The sequence below is a fragment of the Heloderma suspectum genome, chromosome 16, assembly GCF_057233095.1.
Source record: "Heloderma suspectum isolate Gila_16-S chromosome 16, 16-S_ref, whole genome shotgun sequence".
NCBI lineage: Eukaryota > Metazoa > Chordata > Lepidosauria > Squamata > Helodermatidae > Heloderma > Heloderma suspectum.
Genome location: NC_139473.1, coordinates 13,145,281 through 13,167,925, shown reverse-complemented (window position 1 = coordinate 13,167,925; position 22,645 = coordinate 13,145,281). Strand labels below are relative to the sequence as shown.

The window sequence follows — 22,645 nt, the reverse complement described above, 5'->3', positions numbered from 1 at the left end:
CACTTTCTGAGCATCGTTGAGTGCAAAGCTGGGGTGGGAGCCATAGACATTGTCATGCCTCCTTAATGTGGCAAACATTTTTTTTATTATTCAGAAGGGTGGCTGGGGAGACATGACGAGCCCCCTCTAAATCTAGCTTTCCCCCTGAAAGTTGGACTCAATGGTCTGGAGGTTGGACTCGATGGTCTTGTAGGCCCCTTCCAACCCTACTGTTCTATGATTCTGTTCTATGATGCTCCTGCATTTCTCCCACCTGGAAGGGGTTCGAGTTCTAGACAGTTTCCTCCACCCAACTTACTCCAAATTCTGCAACCCCAAAAGTCTTACTTTTGATATTAGACCAAGGCTGCAATCCTATACCTGCTTATCTGGTAATCAGCCCCATTGAACTGAGTGGGATTTACTTCTGAGCAAACATGTATAGGATTGAGCTGTGAGTATCATTTGCACCTCATATCCCATTTGCATACCTTAATTTGCATGCTCGTCTTCAAACAGATCCATTTAGTTTGGAGAATGGAGGCTTGTTTGTGTTTTTATTCTACAGGGGGTGTTCCTTGAACCAAGGTTGTTCGGTCTGGGGGTCATGCACTGGCGATGAAGGTTTGGAACCTTCTAGAACATGGATAGGGAACTAGTGCCCCTACAGATGTTGTTAGACAACATCATCACTGGTTATTGGCCATGTCAGATGGGGCTGATGGGAGTTGGAGTCCAACAACATATGGAGGGCCCCTGATGTATCATATGGGCATTGCAAGATCCAAATTCAAGTTTAAGTCTCTCCTTCCCATGGTCTCCTGCAATGGTTAACGTGTTGTGCTTTTGCTACTTCCAGGGAGAGTATTGAGAAAAGACATGCAAGCCATCCTTCACCAGCCCCTCTCCATTCTGTGAGCTCCCTTGGACATAGCCGCAGCTCAGCTGAGCCAGTCAGGAGCCACCTGAACCCAGAGGTTCGGGAGAAAGAGAAACCCAAAGAGCGAGAGAGGGATCACTCTGAATCTCGGAAAGATGTTGGTGTTGATGAGCACAAGGCAAAGGACAACTATATTTCTGAGAAAGAAGGTCTGACCCATGAGAGCAGACCACTGGAAGAGTCTAAACAAGTGTCTCGGGGACCTTCACCCTATACTAGACCACCTCTTGTAGAGAGCTCCAGACCTAATAGTACTTCTAGCCGAGATGCTGAGAAGAAGAGCGAGCCTGCATATGAGAACCTAAAGAAATCCAGCGAAGTCAAAGTGAAGGAGGAAAGGAAGGAAGACCATGACATTCCACCCGAAACACCACAGACACATCAACCATCTGAGCAGCCTCCAGCAATGCCCACATCCAACGCCCACCCAGGTCCTTTGGTGTCAATGCCCATGACTGTGGGGGTCACTGGCATCCATCCCATGAACAGTATCAGCAGTCTAGAGAGGACTCACATGATGACACCTTTTATGGGGATCAGCCCGATTCCAGGTGGCGAACGTTTCCCCTACCCTTCTTTCCATTGGGATCCAATGAGGGATCCCTTAAGGGATCCCTACAGAGACTTGGACATCCACCGGAGAGACCCTTTGGGCAGAGAGTTCCTCTTGAGGAATGACCCATTGCACCGTCTTTCTGCACCAAGATTATATGACGCAGAGAGGTCTTTCAGGGACAGAGAGCCACATGACTACAATCACCATCACCACCCCCTTTCGGTCGACCCCCGCCGTGAGCATGACAGGGGGGCACACCTAGACGAGAGGGAGAGGTTACACATGCTCAGAGAGGAGTATGAGCATGTGCGACTTCACTCCGTTCATCCAGCAGCCCTGGACGCCCACTTGCCTCACCCGCGTTTAATCACCCCAGGGCTGCCCAGCATGCACTATCCCAGAGTCAGCCCCCCATCAGGACTTCAGAATGGGATTCTCAATAAGACTCCTCCCACAGCGGCTCTGAGCGCTCCCCCTCCTCTCATTTCCACTCTGGGACCCCGGCCTAGCTCTCCCCGAAGGACTACCCCTTTGTCAACAGAAATTAGGGACAGGCCACCCTCCCATACACTCAAGGACATTGAAGCACGATAAGACCAACAGAATGAGGCCAAGCAAGGACATTGTTAAGTGGACTTAGATATCAAATCTTCTTACTCCATAAATGTAGGCTTTGGTTATGACCCAACTGTACAAAATGTATAGACCCAAGTGTGCAAAGATATTCTTTAGTGCTTCTTTTTTTAAAAAATTGCTGGTTTGTATATTATATGCTGTTTTCAAACCTTAGGGAGAAAAGTTGGTGCATTTTCTTTACGTATCCTCTTCCTTTCTATCCTTTGGAATTCCTGCCAGGACAAGAAGATGTAAGTCAGTATTGGGCTACAAACAAGCAAAGTTCTTTTTCGTTCTCTCTGTGTCTCTCTCTGTCTGTCTGTCTCTCTCTTTCTCTCCCCAGCTGAAATAAAGAAAACTGTAGATTGGGGGGGGGGGAGGCGGTTCTCTCTCTGTAAGAGATTATTTAAAAAATAAAAATAAAAACAACTATTACTTCATGGGTTAATGGGTCATATATGCAAACTGGGTAAGATGAAAGCTTTACTTTGTAAATATGTAAATAGAAAAAGCTAAGTAACATAATACATTAATACTTCTTAAACCATGCCCTGCCTGACTTCAGTCATGTGGAAGGCCACACTGAGTTGGCTATGGCACATCTCTTGTTATAAGACAGTGAAACCCCTTCAGCTATGCAATGAATTTTAAGGCTTTTCACAAAAGCTTCTTTAACTCAAAGGAGTCTTGTCAACCACACACTTGAAGTCATACTCTCCCTAAGAAACGCATTCCTGCCTGTTCACTTTTTGATAAAGAAGCCATATATATATATATATATATATATATATATATATACACTTCTCCTTCAGCAAACATACCTTTGGGTATCTGCTGGTACTTACTGTTTCTAGCTCGTGCTGTTAAGGCGCAGAAGTGTTGTAGAATATTTGATCACGACCATCTGCTTAATAGCCTCTCCTGGGTCACATTGATTCACTTTTCTTTCTGTATTTCTTTTATTACACAAATGAGGACCTGAGTTAAGACAATGGCTCGCCCAAACCCACTTAATGGATCCTTCATAGAATAGTGGAACAGTATAGTAGGGTTGGAAGGGGCCTACAAGGCCCTTAGCCAGGCAAGACTTGAACTTGTGTCTCCAAGAGCCAAAACCAACTCTCTACCCACTGCATTTCACTGGCTGTCCCTTTCTTAGTGTCCCGAATCTTTCCTACAACATCACAGGCACTGTGAGGGCTGTTCTGTGCAATGGAACTTGTAACGTGGCCCAGCTGTGTGTGTAGTATGTAGCCACCATAAATTGCATCTTCAGAAGCCTGCTCTAACTAAAGGGTTGCCCAAATCCCAGAGCTAATGTGCTCCACTCGGTAGTTACGGACACTAGATAGATAGCGGGTGTTAAGTAGTCACCACCCATGTAACCCTGTGCCCAGTTTCTCGTCACGGCCTACTTTTCCCTGCCTGCCACAGATTCCCTCTACAGTGTCCAGAGCCATTTTTTTCCCAGAGGCAAATTGGTGCTCTGCAGCGGAAGGATGTGGTGTTTAACACAAGGTGAACCTTGTGTGAGCGGGAGGTGGGGAAGGGTGAACACAGATCTAGGTCCAAGTTCCTAGGGCGTTGCCATGGTGAGTCCACCCACTTCCAGAAGTTTGTCATACCCACATTGGAGTGTAACGAGGACAGCATCAGAGCTCGCTCTCCAAACCGGGGTGGTCTTGCAATGTCCAAAGAACAGGCTGCAAAATAAACAACAGAAACCATAGCAGACGGGTGTGTTGTCAGTTGCTTCCTTTTGCTGTGGAGATGCTCATCCATTCTGGAAGTTATTGGGCTTGTTCTTTAGAGCAGGGATCCCCAACCCCCAGGCCATGGACCAGTACTGGTTCGTGGCCTGTTAGGAACCGGTCTGCGGGGGTCCGCGGAGGAGGCGATCTGTCCCTCCCCCCCGGAATCCTCGCCGGCCCTGGCCGGGTCCTCTCTGCAGCAAGTCCACAGAGCTACTGGCCGGCTCTAGCCGCTGATGGACTTCCGGCCGCTGGGACTCAAATGGCGTAGCAGATGCCATTTGCGTCCCTGTTCTTCAAGTAATAGGCTACGTAAATCTTTACGTAGCCTATTACTGCAAAGAACAGGGACTCAAATGGCGTAGCGGGCGCCATTCGCGTCCATGTTCTTTGCAGTAATAGGCTACGTAAAGATTTATGTAGCCTATTACTTGAAGAACAGGGACGCAAATGGTATCGGCTATGCTGGACACCATTTGCATCTGCAGTCCGGGCACAGCGCCCACAGTCCGGGCACAGCTACCCCCCCGCCAGCCCCCCGAAATCCCCCTGGGACACACCCAGACTAGCAGCCGCCAGGTAGGTTCCGTCCCAGGGGGATTTCGGGGGGTAGTCCACGAAACCGGTCCCTGGTGCCAAAAAGGTTAGGGACTGCTGCTTTAGAGTGACTGTTTGTAAACAGGCTTCGTAGTAATGCCAATCCTGTAGTTTTTAAGCACCGTATGTTATGAACCCATTACCTCTCGGGTTATGTGCAGGAGCAGCTTTTTCTTGGAACTGTCTGGAAATTTGGAATGTCATTTACGTCTGGGAAAAGTAGCTATTGATGGCTGTCCTTTTAGGTTGCCGATTTCCTCTCTCCCCATTTTCCCTGGGTAAGACTGCAATCCTATACCCACTTACCTGGGGGGAAGTCCCATTGAACCCAGTGGGACTTCAGAGAAGACATGCATAGGCTTTTCATAAATAATAGGTGTGTTTGCACTGTATGTTAATACTTCTCCCCTGCAATAAATTATAGCAGTCTTCCCCCAAACTGGCAACCTCCAGATGTGGTTGGACTACACTTCCCATAATTCACAGCCAGCAAGTCCAAGGTCCATGTTGCTGTGGATGATGGGAGTTGTGGTCAAACACATCTGGAGGGCTACAGGTTGGGGAAAGCTAAATTATAGGATTTTATTTTTTGCTTAAAATGTATGTGATTAGTCCAGCACGTTTTATGGGATGTCTTTCTCACACACACACGTGCGTGTGTGTGAGAGAGAGAGGGCCATTTTTCCTGCACTTAGAACATGTTGGACTACTCATGTAAGTGTTTTGCTTTTGTTTCATTCTTTTAATGCTTTGTTCTATTTTGAAATTATTTGGAGAGAATATGACTTTATCAGAAAACATACAATATCTTGCATACTACTGGACTGTAAAAATATGTGTCTGGACTAAATAAAATAGTTGCATTGGTCTTCTCGTGTATTAAAGTGATATCTCAAGTTGTTTTCCTGTTTTAACAAAAAAAAAAGTCTAATTACAGACAGCTGTTTCTAATGATCAGAAATCTATTTTAGTAGTCAACTAAAAAGTTTTAGTTGTGAACTTCAGGTTTTGTGAACTCCAGATGTTGTGCAGTGTTTTTTTTTAAGAACAAGAGACTAAATGAACAAAAAAAAGAGAGAGAGAACCCTGAAAAAAAATGTACACTTGCACCGTAGCGATAGCTTTCAGTATTGTAAAGAAATTGTTATATACAAACCTTTTCGCTGTTTCTCCTGTATGTAATAAAGTCCTTTCTAGATCCTATGTGAAAAGGAAAAAAAAAAACCCGAAGCGACATTCGGTCCACAGCATGTTTCCTCATGAGCGAAGACGTGTGTAATGTAAATCTGTGCCATGTTATTAAAAAATGTGAACTAAACTGGTAAGTGCTTCTTTCTCTGCCATGATGCTCACCAGCAGGGCTTGATTGAGGTGTGTTTGAGCCCATAGGATGGGTTTGGGTGGACCTGTGGACCTCTGCATGTTGCTGGATTACAACTCCCATCATTGGCCATGCTTGCTGGGGCTGACGGGAGTAAGAGTCCAACCACTTTTGGAGGGCTACAGTTTCCCCACCCCTGCCCTAGAGAGAGTCATCCCCACCACCACCTTCTTTTCATAGCATCGATACAATGCTTAGTTATATTTTGGGTGAAATCGATTTTAATCAGTTCTTCATTTCCACCTCAAGCCACGGTGTTGCTGAAGAAAAGGCATATTCATCGGAACATTCCTGAGTTTCAGGAAGTGACCACTGGATGTGTTCCTGCTGTCACTCTTTTGCCAGGACAAGTTGCTATTTCTTTATTTTGTGTTCCTTGTTCCTAGGAAATCAGTATCCTGGTTTTACACAAGTAAAGATCAGAGCCGCGTGAAGGTGGCCTCTCAAAATTCTCCACCTTATTGATGGGCAGAGAAATCTGGGAGATAATTCCACCGAATTTCTTCAGGGGAAGGAGAAATTCTCAACCGTTTCTCCCAGCTAGGGCTCCCCATTGATTGGCAGGGCTTGTCGCACAGAGTCTTCCTTTTTTGGCTCAGGGTTTTTCATGCTGCAAGCAACAGCATCAGCTGTGTTGGTGGGCTGGCCCCCATTTTGCATCCACCACAGTGCAGGTGTGAGGGGAGGGGCAGTGTAGTGTCAAACTCCAGGGATGAGGTGGCGTTAATGCTCTGCCAAAATCTGTCCTCCAGTTTCCAGCAAGTTTTCTTCCTTCCCCCATGAAAGGGGTTTCCATTGTTCTGCCTCATTCTCAGGACAGTTTATAATTTATGTGGAATTTATTTTGGTGGTGTTTTTGAGTTTCCCTAATCATAGCTAGTCTCCCAGGCTGCCTGCACATCCTGATCTGAAAAAGCCCTAAGGGAGGAATTACCTCATGATGACGCCTTCCACTGGGCTTCAGTCAAAGTGTAGGGAGCTGAGGAGGCTATAGGCTGCCAAAGAGATGATCGTACAATAAAATACAGGATGCTTGTGCTCACTCCTCAGCCACCTCCTCAGTAAGGTAGGCCAAGAAACCCAAATCCAGCCCTCGAGAATGTCTCCAAAATTTCTCCACCATTGAATTTCTTTTCGAAAGCAATTTCTCTTCTATCAAATTGAGTGAGAATGATCCCCCCAAAATTGTAGGAGACATTTTCGCCACAGCACTAGTAAAGATTGTGTGTTAGTGTGAGTCACGAGGGTTATCGTCCTTTAAGGTGAATCTGCCTCCTCACTCTCAGGAAATTAAATCTCTGAGCACGCGTTCAGGGCCAGGGCCAGACTTTAATGGGCCCTCAACATGATGCCCTCGATAGGCTCCTGTCTGGTGCCAACCTGACCCCCTGGCTTGTGCTGCTGATACCCTCAAAGCCCCAGTGTGGTGCAACTGCTTGCTGCTGTTGCAGAAATCAGAGTCAGAGAGACCACGGAGTGAAGGGAAAAGAGTTTTTCTTTATTAACGCGCGGGCTTTATGGCTGGAATCACTTCCAAAGTGCCAAAAGCCCCGAAGTACATCAGCAAATAGTTTTTATAGACATTATGACACACATGAAAAAGCTCCTTTGCCCCCCTCCGTGTGGTTTTGCAGTATTCCGCATTTCCTCTTCTAGCACCATTGTTTATAGCACAGGAAATGGGTTATAGGGCATGATAAGCAGAGAACAGCAGAGAACATGATAACAACTCTGACCTTAGCCTTGTTGACAAGATAAGAAATTCCTGTGTCTCGTCAGCTTACAAACATATATTCAAGAGAGCAAGAGCTCAGCAAGAACATGAGGCATGACTAGGCTACTTAGTCTGACCCTCTACATTGCTACTACACTGCTACCCCCCAGTCACCTCTTCCTCATTCATTCATTTATTTAATTTCTATGCCACCCAATAGACAAAGATCTCTGGGCGGCTCACAAAAAATTAAAACCAACAAGCACGCAGTAAAACAATATAAAATCTAAAAGCGTTAAAACCACAGTATAACAATCCAACCAGAATCAAACCTAGCAGCAATGCAGAGATTTAAAAAAACAGTTTTAAAACAGCAAGGCTAAAATACTAGAAACCTAAAATGCTAAACTGCCAGGGAGAATAAAAAGGTCTTCACCTGGCTCCGGAAGGAATACAGTGTAGGTGCCAGATGTGTTCCTTCCTGCAGAGCAACGGGCCGGATGTGCCTGATCTCGGAAGCTAAGCACGGTCAGCCCTGGTTAGTACTTGGATGGGAGACCGCCTGGGAATCAGGCTTCCTGCACTGAGCAGGAGTTGGACTCGAGGGTCTAGTAGGCCCCTTCCAACCCTATGATTCTATGAGATCTGAGATGTGTTTACCTGGTAGGTGAGTCAACCCTTGGCTGCCACGTCAGATTCCCCAGCACAGATAATTGGCTAAGTCAGTGGTTCCCAGCTTTGGGTTCTCAGATGTTGGACTACAACTGTCATCATTCCTGACCCATAATGCTGGCTGAGACTGATGGGAGTTGGAATCCAACAACATCAGGAGGGCCACAGGTTCCCCACTCCTGGTCTACAGTGGCTGGCAGTCGTGTTCTAGGGGTTCAGACAGGAGTCTTTCCCAAACCTGCCTGGAGATGCGGGGCATTGAACTTTTCACATGCAAAGCATGTGTTTTACCACTGAGCTGCATCCCTTCCCAATTAACCGCACAGCAATCTAAAACTGACTAGTGCAAATCCTGTGTTGCCATGTGGGGCTCATATGAGAATGACTGGATAAAAAATATGTTTGCCCGTTTCCCTTGCGACTGGAACAACTTCTATTAAAATAAACGTACTATAAATAAACTGGCAAAGGTGATAACCCCAAAAAAGTAAGTTCTTTTTATAAAAATCATTTACCATATCTTGAAGTTTGAAGTCAAAAACATACGATGTAAGATTTTTCTGTCTTTTCTCCCTCTGGTGTCCTTTCAGCTCTTTCTCTGCAGCTTCTCTTCCTCCTCTTCTAACTGTCACCAACTCACTTTTCGTCAGCCCCTTTCCCAACGTTCTGTGCCTGTTCTTTCATTGGCCCAGCACTCTTAAGAGCTCATAGGAGTGAGCATTATTACATGTGCATACACACTCTATGTATTACATTACAGGCACAGTTTGAGACAAAGCTCAAACTTTGAATTTTTTTGATGTTTCATTTTTTCCCTCCATATCCTCACTGCTCAGGCATCAGTTTAAAACAAAAGTGAGTAAAATTGGTCTAGTATATCTCTAGTAATAAGCATTACACTACCGTATTCTTATATAAGATGACTTTGGATCCCAGCAACAATTTCCCTTAAGCTCCAAAAGGGTTTCTGGTGAGGTGGGAAACCCAGATGTTGTTGGACTCCAACTCCCATCAACATCAGCCAGCATGGCCAATGGTCAGTGATGAACCAAGTTGCAGCCCAACAGCGTCTGGAGGGTCACACATTCTCCAACTCTGTGCTATGGTGTTTTAACCACAGGGATGGCTGGAAATGGAGCAATCCCATCAGAACATTGGTAGCTGCGAATCTCCTTAACAGCTTGCAACAAAGTCGGGTGTTGGGGCATTATGGTGTGTTCTAGTATTGCTGCCATTTAGTCAAAGCCCAGAAGTATCATGGGCATATTGCCCTAGAATGATTTGACCGTACATGAAATTCTGTCTGGGTTTCATTGAGAACGGGGGCTGATTCTCCCACTTCACTGTTGCTGTTGTCACCTTTCTGCCTTTCTTCATTTTCAGGAGTGGAAATGAATTCATAATAAGATTCTTTCAAAAGGCAGTGGTGGCTGATGAAAAATGTCCACACGCTGGGCTTTAGATGCTGCTAGGAAATGCCTGGAGGCAGCAGTTCGTAGGTTGGATTGGAAGGGGATATGGCAAATGTGCATATATCATTTCAGAAATCTTAACCATAAATAGAGATGAGTGGTTTTTCCCTGCTGTATTGTCAAGGCTTGGACCTAGAACGTGTGATCTCCTTTCAGGACGAGCAGGGGAGGGCCTCATGAGAGTCCGCGACACTTGAGGGCACTGCTGCCCCATGCCCTGCTTGTGGGCTCTGGGTTGACAGCTGGTTGGCCACTGTGAGAACAGAATGCTAGACTAGATGGACCTTTGGTCTGATCCAGCAAGGCTCTTCTTCCAGCAGGTTCTTCTTAGGGCAGCGAGATTGTTAACAGGGACTGGCCAACTAGCTCATATTACACCAGTGCTTTTTCAGCTGCACTGGCTGCCAGACCATTTCCGGGCCCAATTCAAAATGCCGGGATTAACATTCAAAGTGTGTTACACCAGTGTGCTGTAGTGGCAAGAGTGTTGGACCAGGAGCTGGGAGATCTGGGTTCTAGTCCCCACTCGTCCATGGAAGCTCACTGGGTGACTTTGGGCCAGTCACAGACTCTCAGCCCAACCCACCTCACAGGGTTGTTGTTGTGAGGATAAAATGGAGAGGAGGAGGATAATGTAAGCCGCCTTGGATTCCTTGCAAGAGGAGAAAAGGCAGGGTATAAATGCAATCAATTAATCAATCAATCAATCAAAGCCCTAAAGGGCTTGGGGCCAGGTTATCTGAAGGATAGCCTCCTCCCATATGTGCCTGCCCGAACCTTAAAATCATCCTCAGTGGCCCTCTTCCATGAGCCCCTGCCAAAGGAAGTGGGTAGCTCCTAGGAGGAGGGCCTTTTCTGCTGTGGACCCCCAGCTGTGGAATGAGCTCCCTACCTAGTGAGGTTCGCCTGGCACCTACACTGTATTCCTTCCGGCGCCAGGTGAAGACCTTTTTATTTTCGCAGGCATTTTAGCATTTTAGCTTTCTAGACTTCTAGCTTTGCTATTTTAAATCTGTATTTTAAACCTTTGCATTGCTGCTAGGTTTTACGCTGGTTTGATTCTGGTTGTATTGTTATATTGTGGTTTTAATGTTTTTTTTAATGTTTTATATTGTTTTACTGTGTGCTTGTTGATTTTAATTTTTTGTGAACCGCCCAGAGAGCTTGGCTATTGGGCAGTATAGAAATGAAATGAAATGAAATGAAATGTAATGAGTTAGTTAGTTAGTTAGTTAGTTCCTAATGGTATCAAGGCAGATGTACTGCTTAGCAATTGTATACTCTCCTGAAAGGCTATTAAACCATGCTACAGGGAACAAAGGCAAGTAAGAGGAGACATGAGAGGGGTATCAAAAATTACGCATGGTGTGGAGAATGTGGATAGGGAGACATTTTTCTCCCTCTCTCATAATATTGGAACCCAATGGGGTCATCCCATGAAGTTGATGGGTGAGAGATTCAGGAAAGATCAAAGGAAGGGCTTCTTCGCACAGCGCAGAGTCAAATTACGGAATTCGTTACTGCAAGACAGAGCGATGGCCACCCATTTGGGTGGCTTTAAGGGGAGTTAGACAAATTGCTGGAGGAGAAGGCTATCAGTGGCTACTAGTCCCGACAGCTGTATGCTACCCCCCCAGTCTCAAAGACAGTCTGCCTGTGTACATCAGTTGCTGGGGAACGTGGGTGGGAGGATGCTGTTGCACTCGTGCCCTGCCTGTGAGTTCCCAGTCAACAGCCAGTTGGCCACTGTGTGAACAGAATGCTGGACTAGATGGACCCTTGGTCTGATCCAGCAGGGCTCTTCTTATGTTCTTATGATCTCCTTGCCCTCTCCACTTCCCTTCCCTAAGCAGTGGAAGCTGCTAGATGGACCCTTGGTCTGATCCAGCAGGACTCTTCTTATGTTCTTAGTCCTGATGGTGTTATGCTACCTCCAGTATCAGAGGTGGTATGCCTATATATACCAGTTGCTGGGGAACATGGGTGGGAGGGTGCTGTTGCACTCATGCCCTGCTTGTGGGTTCCTGGTCAACAGCTGGTTGGCCCCTGTGTGAACAGAGTGCTGGACTAGATGGGCCCTTGGTCTGATCCAGCAGGGCTCTTCTTGCGTTCTTATGTTGAGGACCTGTGAGAACCAAACATCCCTATCCCAGGACTAGAGGACTCCATGCTGGTTCCTGTCCCCCTCTCCTTCCCCGTCACCACAATGGCTACAGGAGCCGAGGAGATGCTAAGCCAGGCAGTAACTTTGGGGTCATCAGCAACATTCTGAATAGGTGCACATGAGTCTACTCAGGATGAGGGGGAACCACCTGTCCAGAGAACCAGACAGTTCCAGCTCTTGAAGTCAATTACTGCTGTAGCAAGAGCTCCAAGCCTCAGTGCAAAGCCATCCAGAATCGGGCAAGCAGACATCCACTGTTTCATGTCCTGTGCATTTGAGGTCCTCTGGAATTTTATCTAAACTCATAGAATTTCTAACGTCTGTTCGGGAATATGCATGTATTGCTGCTAGAACAGGCAGTTTCAGTTCATTTCCCTCCTTCCTTAGCAAAAGACTGCAAAGAAAGCAATTGGGCTCGACGCAATCCATTTGAAGGATACGTTTCAGCACACTGGAGAGCACATTTCGAGTTTGGGCTGGTTTGGCTGGCTGAAACCCAGAATGGAGTCACCGCCTCTTTGGAACTGGAGGCACCAGCTGCCACTGCATCCAGCCTGGATGTCAGTGGCACATGCATAGCTGAGCCAAAGTCTGTCCTCTCCAGATAGGAGCCAGTGTGGTGCAGTGGCGAGAGTGTTGGACTGAGAGCCAGGAGAGCCGGGTTCGAGTCCCCACTCAGCCACGGAAGCTCACTGGGTGACTTGGGGCCAGTCACAGACTCTCAGCCCGACCTACCTCACAGGGTTGTTGTGAGGCTAAAATGGAGAGGAGGAGGGTCATGTACGCCGCCTTGGGTTCCTTGGAGGAAAAAAGGCGGGATGATAATGATGATGTCTACATGTGGCGTAGGACTTCAAAGATTATGATCAATCTGATTATGATCAATGTGCATTTCACATTGGGCTCAGAAATATTGGAGCCATATGCTTCAAATAACAAGGTGGTGGCAGTATTACCTACCAGACATAGTTTCCAAATGTTCTTCAAGGGCAGCCCCACATACAAAGCATTACAATGATCCATTCTTGATGTTTGTTTATTTATTTATTGCATTTATATCCCACTTTCCCCCCCCCTCTTGCAAGGAACACAAGGCAGCTTACACGACCCTCCTCCTCTCCATTTTATCCTCACAACAACAACCCTGTGAGGTAGGCTGGGCTGAGAGTCTGCGACTGGCCCAAAGCCACCCAGTGAGCTTCCACGGCTGAGTGGGGACTCGAACCCGGACCTCCCGACTCCCAGTCCAACACTCTCGCCGCTACGCCACGCTGGCTCTCATTAAAACAAAAACGTTTATGTAACAGTGGCCTGATCTGCCTGCTCCAGAAAATGTTCCAGGAAATGATCATTAAATGGTACCTTTGGGATTTCATAACCAATAACTGCTTGAGTACATTGTAAGGTTATTTTTATTTTCTGACAGAGGTAGAATAATGAAGCTTGTAATAATTCCCCCGAAAAGTAAACCTGGGTGGCCATGGGTGAATTGGTTTGGTAGGAACACAGGGCCAACTAGAGGAAGTCAGAGGCATGCAGAAGTACCTGTCAACAACATGCAACTTCTTTGCTGATGGAACTGCGCTGGCTGCCTATTTGCTACCAGGCCAGGTTTAAGGTTTTGGTCCTAGTGTACAAAGCCCTAAACAACTTGGGACCAGGATACTTAAGAGAGTGCCGGCCCTTCTCCCTTACCAACCTGCCCAGTCACTGAGGTCATCAGTGGGCATGTTCCTGGTGGTTCCACATGGACCTATGGCCCGATTGGAGTCCACCAGGAGGAGAGCCTGCAGTGTGGTGGCCCCCTTTCTTTGGAACTCCCTGACACTGGAGGTCAGGCAGGCACCAACACTGTTGCTTCCAGCACCTCCTGAAAGCAGTTCTATTCCAGGAGGCATTCCTAAAATGAACAGCCACCATTTCTATTGGCATTTTGTTTAAATGACGACAACAACAACAATAACAACAACAATTTTAATATGGGGTGTTAATTCTTTCTTTTCTTTTACTATTTATCTTTAATGTTCACCAGTCTGAAATCTGTTTTAGATATGAAGAGGTATACAAATATTGTAAATAAATAAATTCTAAATTATGCCCTACAAAGGGTGTGTGTGTATTTTTGTACAAACAGTATAGAATCATGGAATAGTAGGGTTGGAAGGGGCCTATAAGACCCTCAAGTCCAACCCCCTACTCAATGCAGGAATCCAAGTCAGAGCATCCCCGACAGATGGCTGTCCAGCCTCATCTTGAATGCCTCCAGTGTGGGAGAGCCCACCACCTCCCTAGGGAATGGGTTCCATTGTCGTCTTGCTCTAACGGTCAGGAGGTTTTTCCTGATGTTCAGCCAGAATCTGGCTTCCTGGAACTTGAGCCCATTCTTCCGTGTCCTGCACTCCGGGATGATCGAGAAGAGATCCTGGCCTTCCTCTCTGTGACCACCTTTCAAGGACTTGAAGAGCACTATCCTATCTCCCCTCAGTCTTCTCTTCTCAGGGCTAAACATGCCCAGTTCTTTCAGTCACTCCTCGTAGGGCTTTGTTTCCAGTCCCCTGATCATCTTCATTGCCCTCCTCTGAACCCTCTCCAGCTTGTCTGCATCCTTCTTAAAGTGCAGTGCCCAGAACTGGACACAGTACTCCAGATGAGGCCTAACCAGTGCCGAGTAGGGGGGAACTAGTACTTCCCAGGATTTGGAAGCTATGCTTCTATTAATGCAGCCCACAATAGCATTTGCCCTTTTTGCAGCCACATCGCGTGGTTTGCTCATATTCAGCTTGTGCTCTACAACAATTCCAAGATCCTTCTTGCTTGTAGTATTGTTGAACTGAGTATCCCCCATCTTGTAACTGTGCATTTGGTTTCTTTTTCCTAGGCGCAGAAGTTGGCATTTATCTCTATTACATTTCATTCTGTTGTTTTCCGCCCAGCGCTCCAGTTTATCAAGATCACTTTGAATTCCGTTTCTGTCTTCCAAGGTATTAGCTATCCCACCCACTTTTGTGTCATCTGCAAATTTGATCAGCATTCCCCGCGCCTCCTTCTCCAAGTCATTAATAAAAATGTTAAAGAGCACTGGGCCAAGGACTGAGCCCTGTGGTACCCCACTCGTCACCTCTCCCAGTTTGAGAGGATCCCATTGATAAGCACTCTTTGAGTCCAATTCAGTAAATAGGGATTGCGCAAGTGTGTCATGACTTCAACTTCCATGACAGTTTGTATCCATTCTGATCTGTGCTTAAGGAGCAGGCAGTTATCATTTTGCCCAGAACACCCTCACAAGGGAGGCAGTTATCACTCTTCTGCACCCAATTTCATCATTATCAGGCACTGCTGCCTCTCCAGGCTATGGGGATTTGGGAAACAGTAGGCACAAAAGATGGGAGAGCAAGGATCACTGATCATGTCTGTCCAGCTGCCTGCCTAACAGCTGGCTGAGCTCAATTGGGGAAGAGTGCACCTTCACTGTTTTGGGGGATGTTGGAGAAATCCACAATGGAACCCAATGAGTTCAGATTTTGATGAATCCGACTGGCAGATTCTTCAGTGGACCAGCTTTCCCCGTTGGGTGGATTCCACCGACTTGCAGACTGTTTTTTCCAACTTTCCTTACTTTGTGCAAATGTTGACATTGAAAAGTTTAAAAAAGAAAAACCTGGCCAAAAATGGGCATTTCCCCATAGGCTAAAGTGTTACAATGCACGTTTGAGGGGATTTTGTGCATTTTGGCAAGTGTGAATTAGTGCACATTCAGGAACTTGTTAAAAAAATGATTCTATTGATGGGCGGACTGTGGAACAAAAGGCACCTGCCAGTCCGTGAAACACAGACTGAATAGAGTTTATACAATCCGTGTATCCCTAACTGTCATGACCTCCAACTTTGGGCAGTGTCAGGGATGTGTCTAAGTGTCTTGAGATGTCTGACAGCTCCAATTCTCAATCAGAGTTGGAACAGCAGCTAGATGAGAAGCCTGAGAAGGGACCCTCCCTAGTGAGCTACAATGCTGGAAGAGAGTCCTCTCAACACCTTGTGGAACAGATGGCCCAGGCTGAGTCCCTGCCCCCTCCCTCTACCGTAAGAACGCAAGTTTCTGAGGAGAAGGAAGAGGGGCATGACTTGAGAGACACTAGGGCACGACACAAAGCAAAGTGGGGAAAGTTGGTGGCAGGGCTCAGATATCTGCCTGGATAGCCACTCTTGGAAGCCAACATAGGAGGGAGCCACCCTAAGGGAAGGACATCCCTGCAAAGCTATTTTGGCTGGGAGGTTCATACCCCAAACAGCAGCCAGCAACTTTCTCGCCCTCTGGTTCATCTCATCTGCTTAGAGATTGTTGTTAGAACCTGGGGGCAGCCTGAGAGTTTTCCTTGAATCTGCATTTGTAGAAAGGCTAGACTCTAGCAAAATAAAGTCATTTAGCCTAAAGCTTTGTCTATTGTGGTGGTGATTGTGAAGGGAAAGGACAATCCATATCTGACAGGCAGCAGGTTTGACTATGTGAGGGTCTCAACAGCGGTCTTTCCCCTTCACCTGCTCACTTATCTTTTCTTCTGTCAAGGCTTCCTTCTTTTCCTAATGACACTATGACATTCTCCCAATCCCTGCTGCTTTAAGCCATAACTGCAGAGTTAGCAGAACCACAGAACGCCATCAGCAGTTTTCTTTCACTTTTCTAAAAATACACCACTTTGGTTCAGAGAAGCCGCGATTGCTCAAGAAAGCCACAAGATGGCAGTGGAACAGAGGCTTTAAATCCTACTAGGTTTAGGGATGTACGAAAGTTCCGCCACGGATCTCGGGGAGGCCGAATGCCAGCACATTCGGCCCCCCGAAATCGGTGGCGGAATGGCCCGCCACCCCCCCCACCTCCCCCTGGGACGGGACTTACCTTGGGCGAACCTTTCTGGCAGTGGCGGCAGCGGTGGCGGCGGTGGCAGCTCCGGCGGCGTACACACGTTTTTGTTTTTTGTTTTAAATCAGCCGTGATAGGCTACGTAAACATTTACGTAGCCTATCACAGCTGACTGCAGGGACGCAAACAGCGGCGGCTATGGCCACCGCTGTTTGCATCCCTGCTAGCCAGCGGCCGGATGTCCGGCTGCTGGCGGAGCCAGCCAGTGGCCGGCCAGGATTCCAGGGGGGGGGAGGAACAGAGTGCCTCCCCCCCCAGTGAGGATTCCAGGGGGAGGGACGGAACGCCTCCACCCCCACCATCAGCATAATCCCCAAAAGGTAAGTGATTTTCGTACATCCCTAACTAGGTTAGGTAGGTTGTTGTTGTTGTTGTTCAGTCGTTCAGTCGTGTCCGACTCTTTGTGACCCCATGGACCATAGCACGCCAGGCCTTCCTGTCCTGCGCTCTCTCCCGGAGCGTGCTCAAGTCCATATTCATTGCATCGGTGATGCTATCTAGCCATCTCATCCTCTGTCGTCCCCTTCTAGGTTAGGTAGATAGGCAGGCATTTAAGGAGAAGGGGGCAGTTAGGTCCAATGGGTTCAAAGATTGTACCCACTTCAGCTCAATTACATGAAAAGTTTGGCACCTAATTCAATCAGCTCAGACCCCCTCAGGGACTTTAGACTAGCTCAGTACTTGCCATCTTGTTTGTTTTGTTTCAATTGTTGTATAGGTGGTGCAAATCAGCAAGAACAAATCTCTCCAACATTGCACCTCTATTGGGGGACACAATTTCACCAAATGTCTCATAGGGGAGGAGAAATTCTCCAGCAGTTTCTCACAATAGGGCTCACTATTGGCAGGGGTTGTAGCACAGCTTTGTTTCCCCCCACCCCCCAAGGGTTTTTGGTATATTGTGCTGCTCCTGCAAGTGACGACAGCATCAGCTGTGTTGAGCCTTCCACTTTTCTGAGGCAGAATTTTGGATATCTTTTGGGTTTTGAGCTTCCCTAATCCCTGAGAGATGGCGGGGGGGGGGTGCTGAGTGTGTTTTCTCTTTCAGTCACACATCTTTCCATTGGCTCTACAGCCTCCCAGGCACTTCCTGAACTGAAAAGGCCCCGTGCGAGGAATTGCCTCATGAAGTCTTCTTCATGACGGTTTTAACTGAAGTTTGGGAAGCCGAGGAGGAGGTGACAGGATTCCACAGATGCAGATGGCAGGCAGGACACTCATGCACACTCCATGTCCACTTCACAAGTGAGGTAAGCACAAGGACCCCAAACCCAACCCATGAGCATTTCTCCCAAATTTCTCCTCCTTTGAACTTCTTTTTGAAAGCTATTGCTTGTCCATCAGATTGAATGAGAATGGTCAGAAAAAAATGTGGGAGAAATTTTCAGCACAGCAGTAGTTCCCACCCTTTTGAGCCCCGCCCCCCAAGATAATGAATATTTCAGGGTTCCCTAAGTCTGCTGATACCTCATGCTTCTGCATGGGTAGTGCTGTTTTGACTACTTAGGTTTCAGAAGGGGCTTGATTTTGGCTAGGGCTTTGGCCAGATCCAAAGCACACCCCTAATTTGAATTGGTCTACTAGTTCTGACTAATTCTGGATCCACTCCACCATTTGTTGCTCATAGCGTGCTTAGATTTTTCTTAATGGTAACAACAACAGCAAAGGGCTGGATGTGCCTGATCTCGTCTGATCTCGAAAGCGAAGCAGGGTCAGCCCTGGTTAGTCCTTGGATGGGAGACCGCCTGCGAATCAGGCTTCCTGCATGGAGCAGGGGGTTGGACTTGATGGTCTTATAGGCCCCTTCCAACCTTATGGTTCTATGATTCAAGCCACAATCTCGTTTGATCTCAGAAGCTAAGCAGGGTCAGCCCTGGTTAGTACTTGGATGGGAGACGGCCTGGGAATCAGGCTTCCTGCATTGAGCAGGGGGTGAACTTGATGGTCTTGTAGGCCCCTTCCAACCCTATGATTCTATGATTCAAGCCACAATCTCGTTTGATCTCAGAAGCTAAGCAGGGTCAGCCCTGGTTAGTACTTGGATGGGAGACGGCCTGGGAATCAGGCTTCCTGCATTGAGCAGGGGGTGAACTTGATGGTCTTGTAGGCCCCTTCCAACCCTATGATTCTATGATTCAAGCCACAATCTCGTTTGATCTCCGAAGCTAAGCAGGGTCAGCCCTGGTTAGTACTTGGATGGGAGACGGCCTGGGAATCAGGCTTCCTGCACGGAGCAGGGGGTTGGACTTGATGGTCTTATAGGCCCCTTCCAACTCTATGATTCTATGAGATCTATGAGAACAACAACAACAAAATAGAAACTCTTCTCGAAAAAGAGCAGAAAATAGAACTTCTGATCTTGCATTGCTGGCCTATATGATTGCTGCTGAAGCTAGATGGCAATAGGGTCACTACGACCCTTAAAATCAGCAGTTCTTTTGTGAACTGTCATCTGTAAGAGCGCAATCCTATTGGGAGAGTCAGACACCTCCGAACTCAGAGGCAGGTGACCATCACAGAGGATCCTCCCCTCCACACTCTGGCCACCCTGCATTTGCAGCTAGATAGCCGATTTAGATAGCATGCTGAAAATACCGTGGACTGATCGAGTAACACATGAGAACATACTCTGCAGAGTAAGAAAACAAACAAACTTATTTTAAACCCACTCTGTATCATTTAGATCTGCAGTAAATAGCAAATAACATTGTTTCTTTGGCAGGTTCAGTGTAGATGAAGGCCAAACATGAAGCACTCATAATTTCACCAGTACCTCGGCTTTTGTGAATGGCCCACTCAGTGAACCTGGGGATGAGACTTGAGTCATGACGTAAGTGGTATTTCATGGATTAGCACACCAGCTGCATGGGAAAAGCTGAAAGTTTGCCCCGCAACCTTTAGAAGTTATTCTAAGAATGCAAACAACAAACACCATCAAGGGAAGAAAGTTACAATACCTTGGCCATATTATCTGAGGCGAAAAATGCATCATACTCCAACTCTTTATACAAGGGGAAATGGAAGGGAAAAGATCAGTAGGAAGAAGACGAACAGTGTGGTTAAAGAATCTGAGGGAATGGTCCAGCTGTACTTCTATACAACTGTTCAGAGCAGCGGCGTCAAAACCAAAAATAGCTGTAATGATAGCTAACCTCGGATAGGAGATGGCACCTTAAGAAGAAGCCGATTTTGTCTGTCTAGCTGGGATGATGGAGCAGGGCGCGGGGATGCCACACTTCATAATGATGCTTCTGCAGTCTCCTCCCCACTGTAGGGAATGCCCCTTTTTTGCCCACTCCGCACTGTGGCTATGAGCATGGAGATGGGGAAGGACCATGCCATCTACAAAGTGGCAGGGGAGGGGGTGTGGAGTTCGGTTTCTGGGAACCGAGCTCGGAACCCTGGCAGGGGAGGGGGTGTGGAGTTCGGTTTCTGGGAACCGAGCTCGAACCCTAGCTCCAAGCTCGATTCCAGAAACTGAAAAATCCTATGGCTGCCTAGACATTGTCCAGCAGCCATAGGATTGCTCTCTCCACCAGGTTGGGAAATTGCTATAAGGATCTTGTTCCCAGACATCTGTATGGAGGTGTTCCTGTCACCACTTTCTTCCCCCGCTAATGCCAATCAGCTTTTGCTCCCCCAGGGATCTAAAGGGTACCATCCAGTCAGTACTTTCAGTGCCCCCGCCCCCCGCTTTCTCTCTCAGCCTCTATGTAGTAGCAAGTATTTTTTCTTCACTGCTAACATATACCCCAAGGCTGTGTGAAATGAAGGGTCATCTAGATTCTGAGCCAGGCTTTTCTTAGGGTGCTGGACCAGATGGGCCATTGGTCCGATCAAAAGGGGCCATTTTCCTGTCCCCGGAGCAATCTTTATTTGCTTCAAACCAAAGGTCGTCGCAAAACAGGAGAGAGAAAAGGAGAAAACACCAGACAAACCCACAATAGGGAATCCGTCAGTATCGATCACACACACACACATGCACAGAGGCTGGTATAAAGCAGCAGAACAGCAAAGCATCACAGAAGTTCCGGCTGCACTGGGGATGCTGTCAGGCTTAAGGTAAAATGTAGAAAATAGAAAGATGAACAGAGTATTATAAAAATATCTGTTTAAGCTCAATGGTTCAGCTTCCGCCCTTGTCCGTAGGTGTGCTGTTACATGGCTATCAGGTAGTGCTGTGCTGAAAATTTCCCCCACATTTTTTTCCAACCAGATCCATGCAATTTGATAGAAAAGAAATTGCTTTTGAAAAGAAATGCAAAGGAGGAGAAATGTTGGAGAAATGCTCATGGGTTGGAACTGGGGGTTTGGGGCTCACCTTACTTAGAAGGTGGCTGAGGAATGTGCATGAGGGTGCTGTCTGTCACTGTACAGTAATCTCTGTGGCAGCCTGTAGCCTCCTCGACTTCCCACACTTCAGTTAAAGCCGTCGTGAGAAAGATGTCATGAGGCCATTCCTCCCAGGGCGCTTTTTCAGTGCAGAAAGTGCAGGTGGCCTGGGAGGCTGCAGAGCCATGGAAAAATGTGTAACAGAGACAGAAAACACATGCAGCACCCTCAGCCACCTCGCAGTGGTTGGGTAAGCTCAAAAAGACCACCCAAAGCAATCCAAAATTCTGCCATAGAAAAGTGGAAGCCTCCACACAGCTGATGCTCTTGCCACATACAGGAACAATGCAATAAATCAAAAACCCTTCGGGAAAAAGAAAGAAGAAGAAGCCGTGAAAAGAAGCTGTGCTTCAACCCCTGCCGATACTGAGCCCTATCTGTGAGAAACAGCTGGAGAATTTCTCCTCCCCTGGGAGACATTCAATCAAATCCTCCCCCCGCCCCATTTCTCTGCCCACAAATAGGCTGGCAAATTTTGAGAGGCCTTTTGTGCACAGCTCTGTCTCCAACAGTTTCTCACACATAGGGGTCACTCTTGGCAGGGGCTGTAGGAGAGGTTTCTTTTTTTCCCTAAGGGCTTCGGGTTTATTTCGCTGCTCCTGCAAGCGGCATTTTGGAATGGCTGGAGAGGAAAGTTCCTTAGCAGAGAAAAAACAGAACAAAGGCAGAGGTATGGGTGGGATCGTGTCTACAAATTGTCCTCCAGATTAAGGCTGCTGGGCTGAAGCCAGCAAGACAGGAGGAGCAACAGAGGGAGTCTTTGCTTCCCTGTCTTCCAATCTCCCATATTTTTGCTAGATGGGCTTTTAACCCTCACATAACTGCCAATGGCCTGGTTCAGACGGCCCACAGCAAACCCACTGGGGATTGCATATTCAAACCGCTGCCCAGCTCATCACAGCTTAAATAGCCTGCTGTGAGCCCGGGGTGTTGTGCGATCTGGACCTCTGACTCAAATTGCGATTTCTCTGGGTCACTGCCCCCAAACTAGTTGGTGACCATCACTACCTCTCGCACTAGCGAATTCCATCGTTTAGCTATGCGCTGTGCGAAGAAGTCGCTCCTTTTCTCTGTCCTGAATCTCCCGCCGTCCAGTTTCATGGCATGACCCCACTGGGTACTAGTATGATGAGACAGGGAGGAAAATGTCTCCCTCTCCTCTGTCTCCACACCAGGCGTCGTTTCATACACTTTATCACGTCTCCCTGCCCTTACTCACCATTTTTGTGAGCTAAGCGGCCCCAAATACTGTATGAAACGCTTTCCCCTGAAGTTGGGGACAGCAAGCTCATTGTTCTTTTTGTGAGTGGCCCGCTCCACAGATGGGAAGGAACAGTCTCTGGTGAGGGGGGAACCTGAAAGTCTCTTAGGGCACGATCCAGAAAGTCAGCAGCCTCTGTAGTGAGAGGCTACCGAGTATCTAATGTAGAACAGGAGAGTCATGGCTCCATGATCCAGCCACCCTGCATTCCTGCTAAATGGGCAATTTTGCCC

General features: G+C 47.3%; 1 protein-coding gene across 2 annotated transcripts in view; it reads left to right on the top strand.

Moving 5' to 3' along the window:
* The window catches only part of AUTS2 (activator of transcription and developmental regulator AUTS2), a 1,269,596-nt gene extending 1,267,098 nt beyond the window's left edge, over positions 1–2,498 (top strand). For both annotated transcript variants that reach the window (XM_084822994.1, XM_084822993.1), the window contains exon 19: positions 839–2,498. In XM_084822994.1, coding sequence (XP_084679120.1) covers positions 839–2,069 — 1,231 coding nt within the window. In that variant the 3' untranslated portion in view covers positions 2,070–2,498. The remainder of the gene's footprint in view (positions 1–838) is intronic.
* Positions 2,499–22,645: the final 20,147 nt, after the last annotated feature.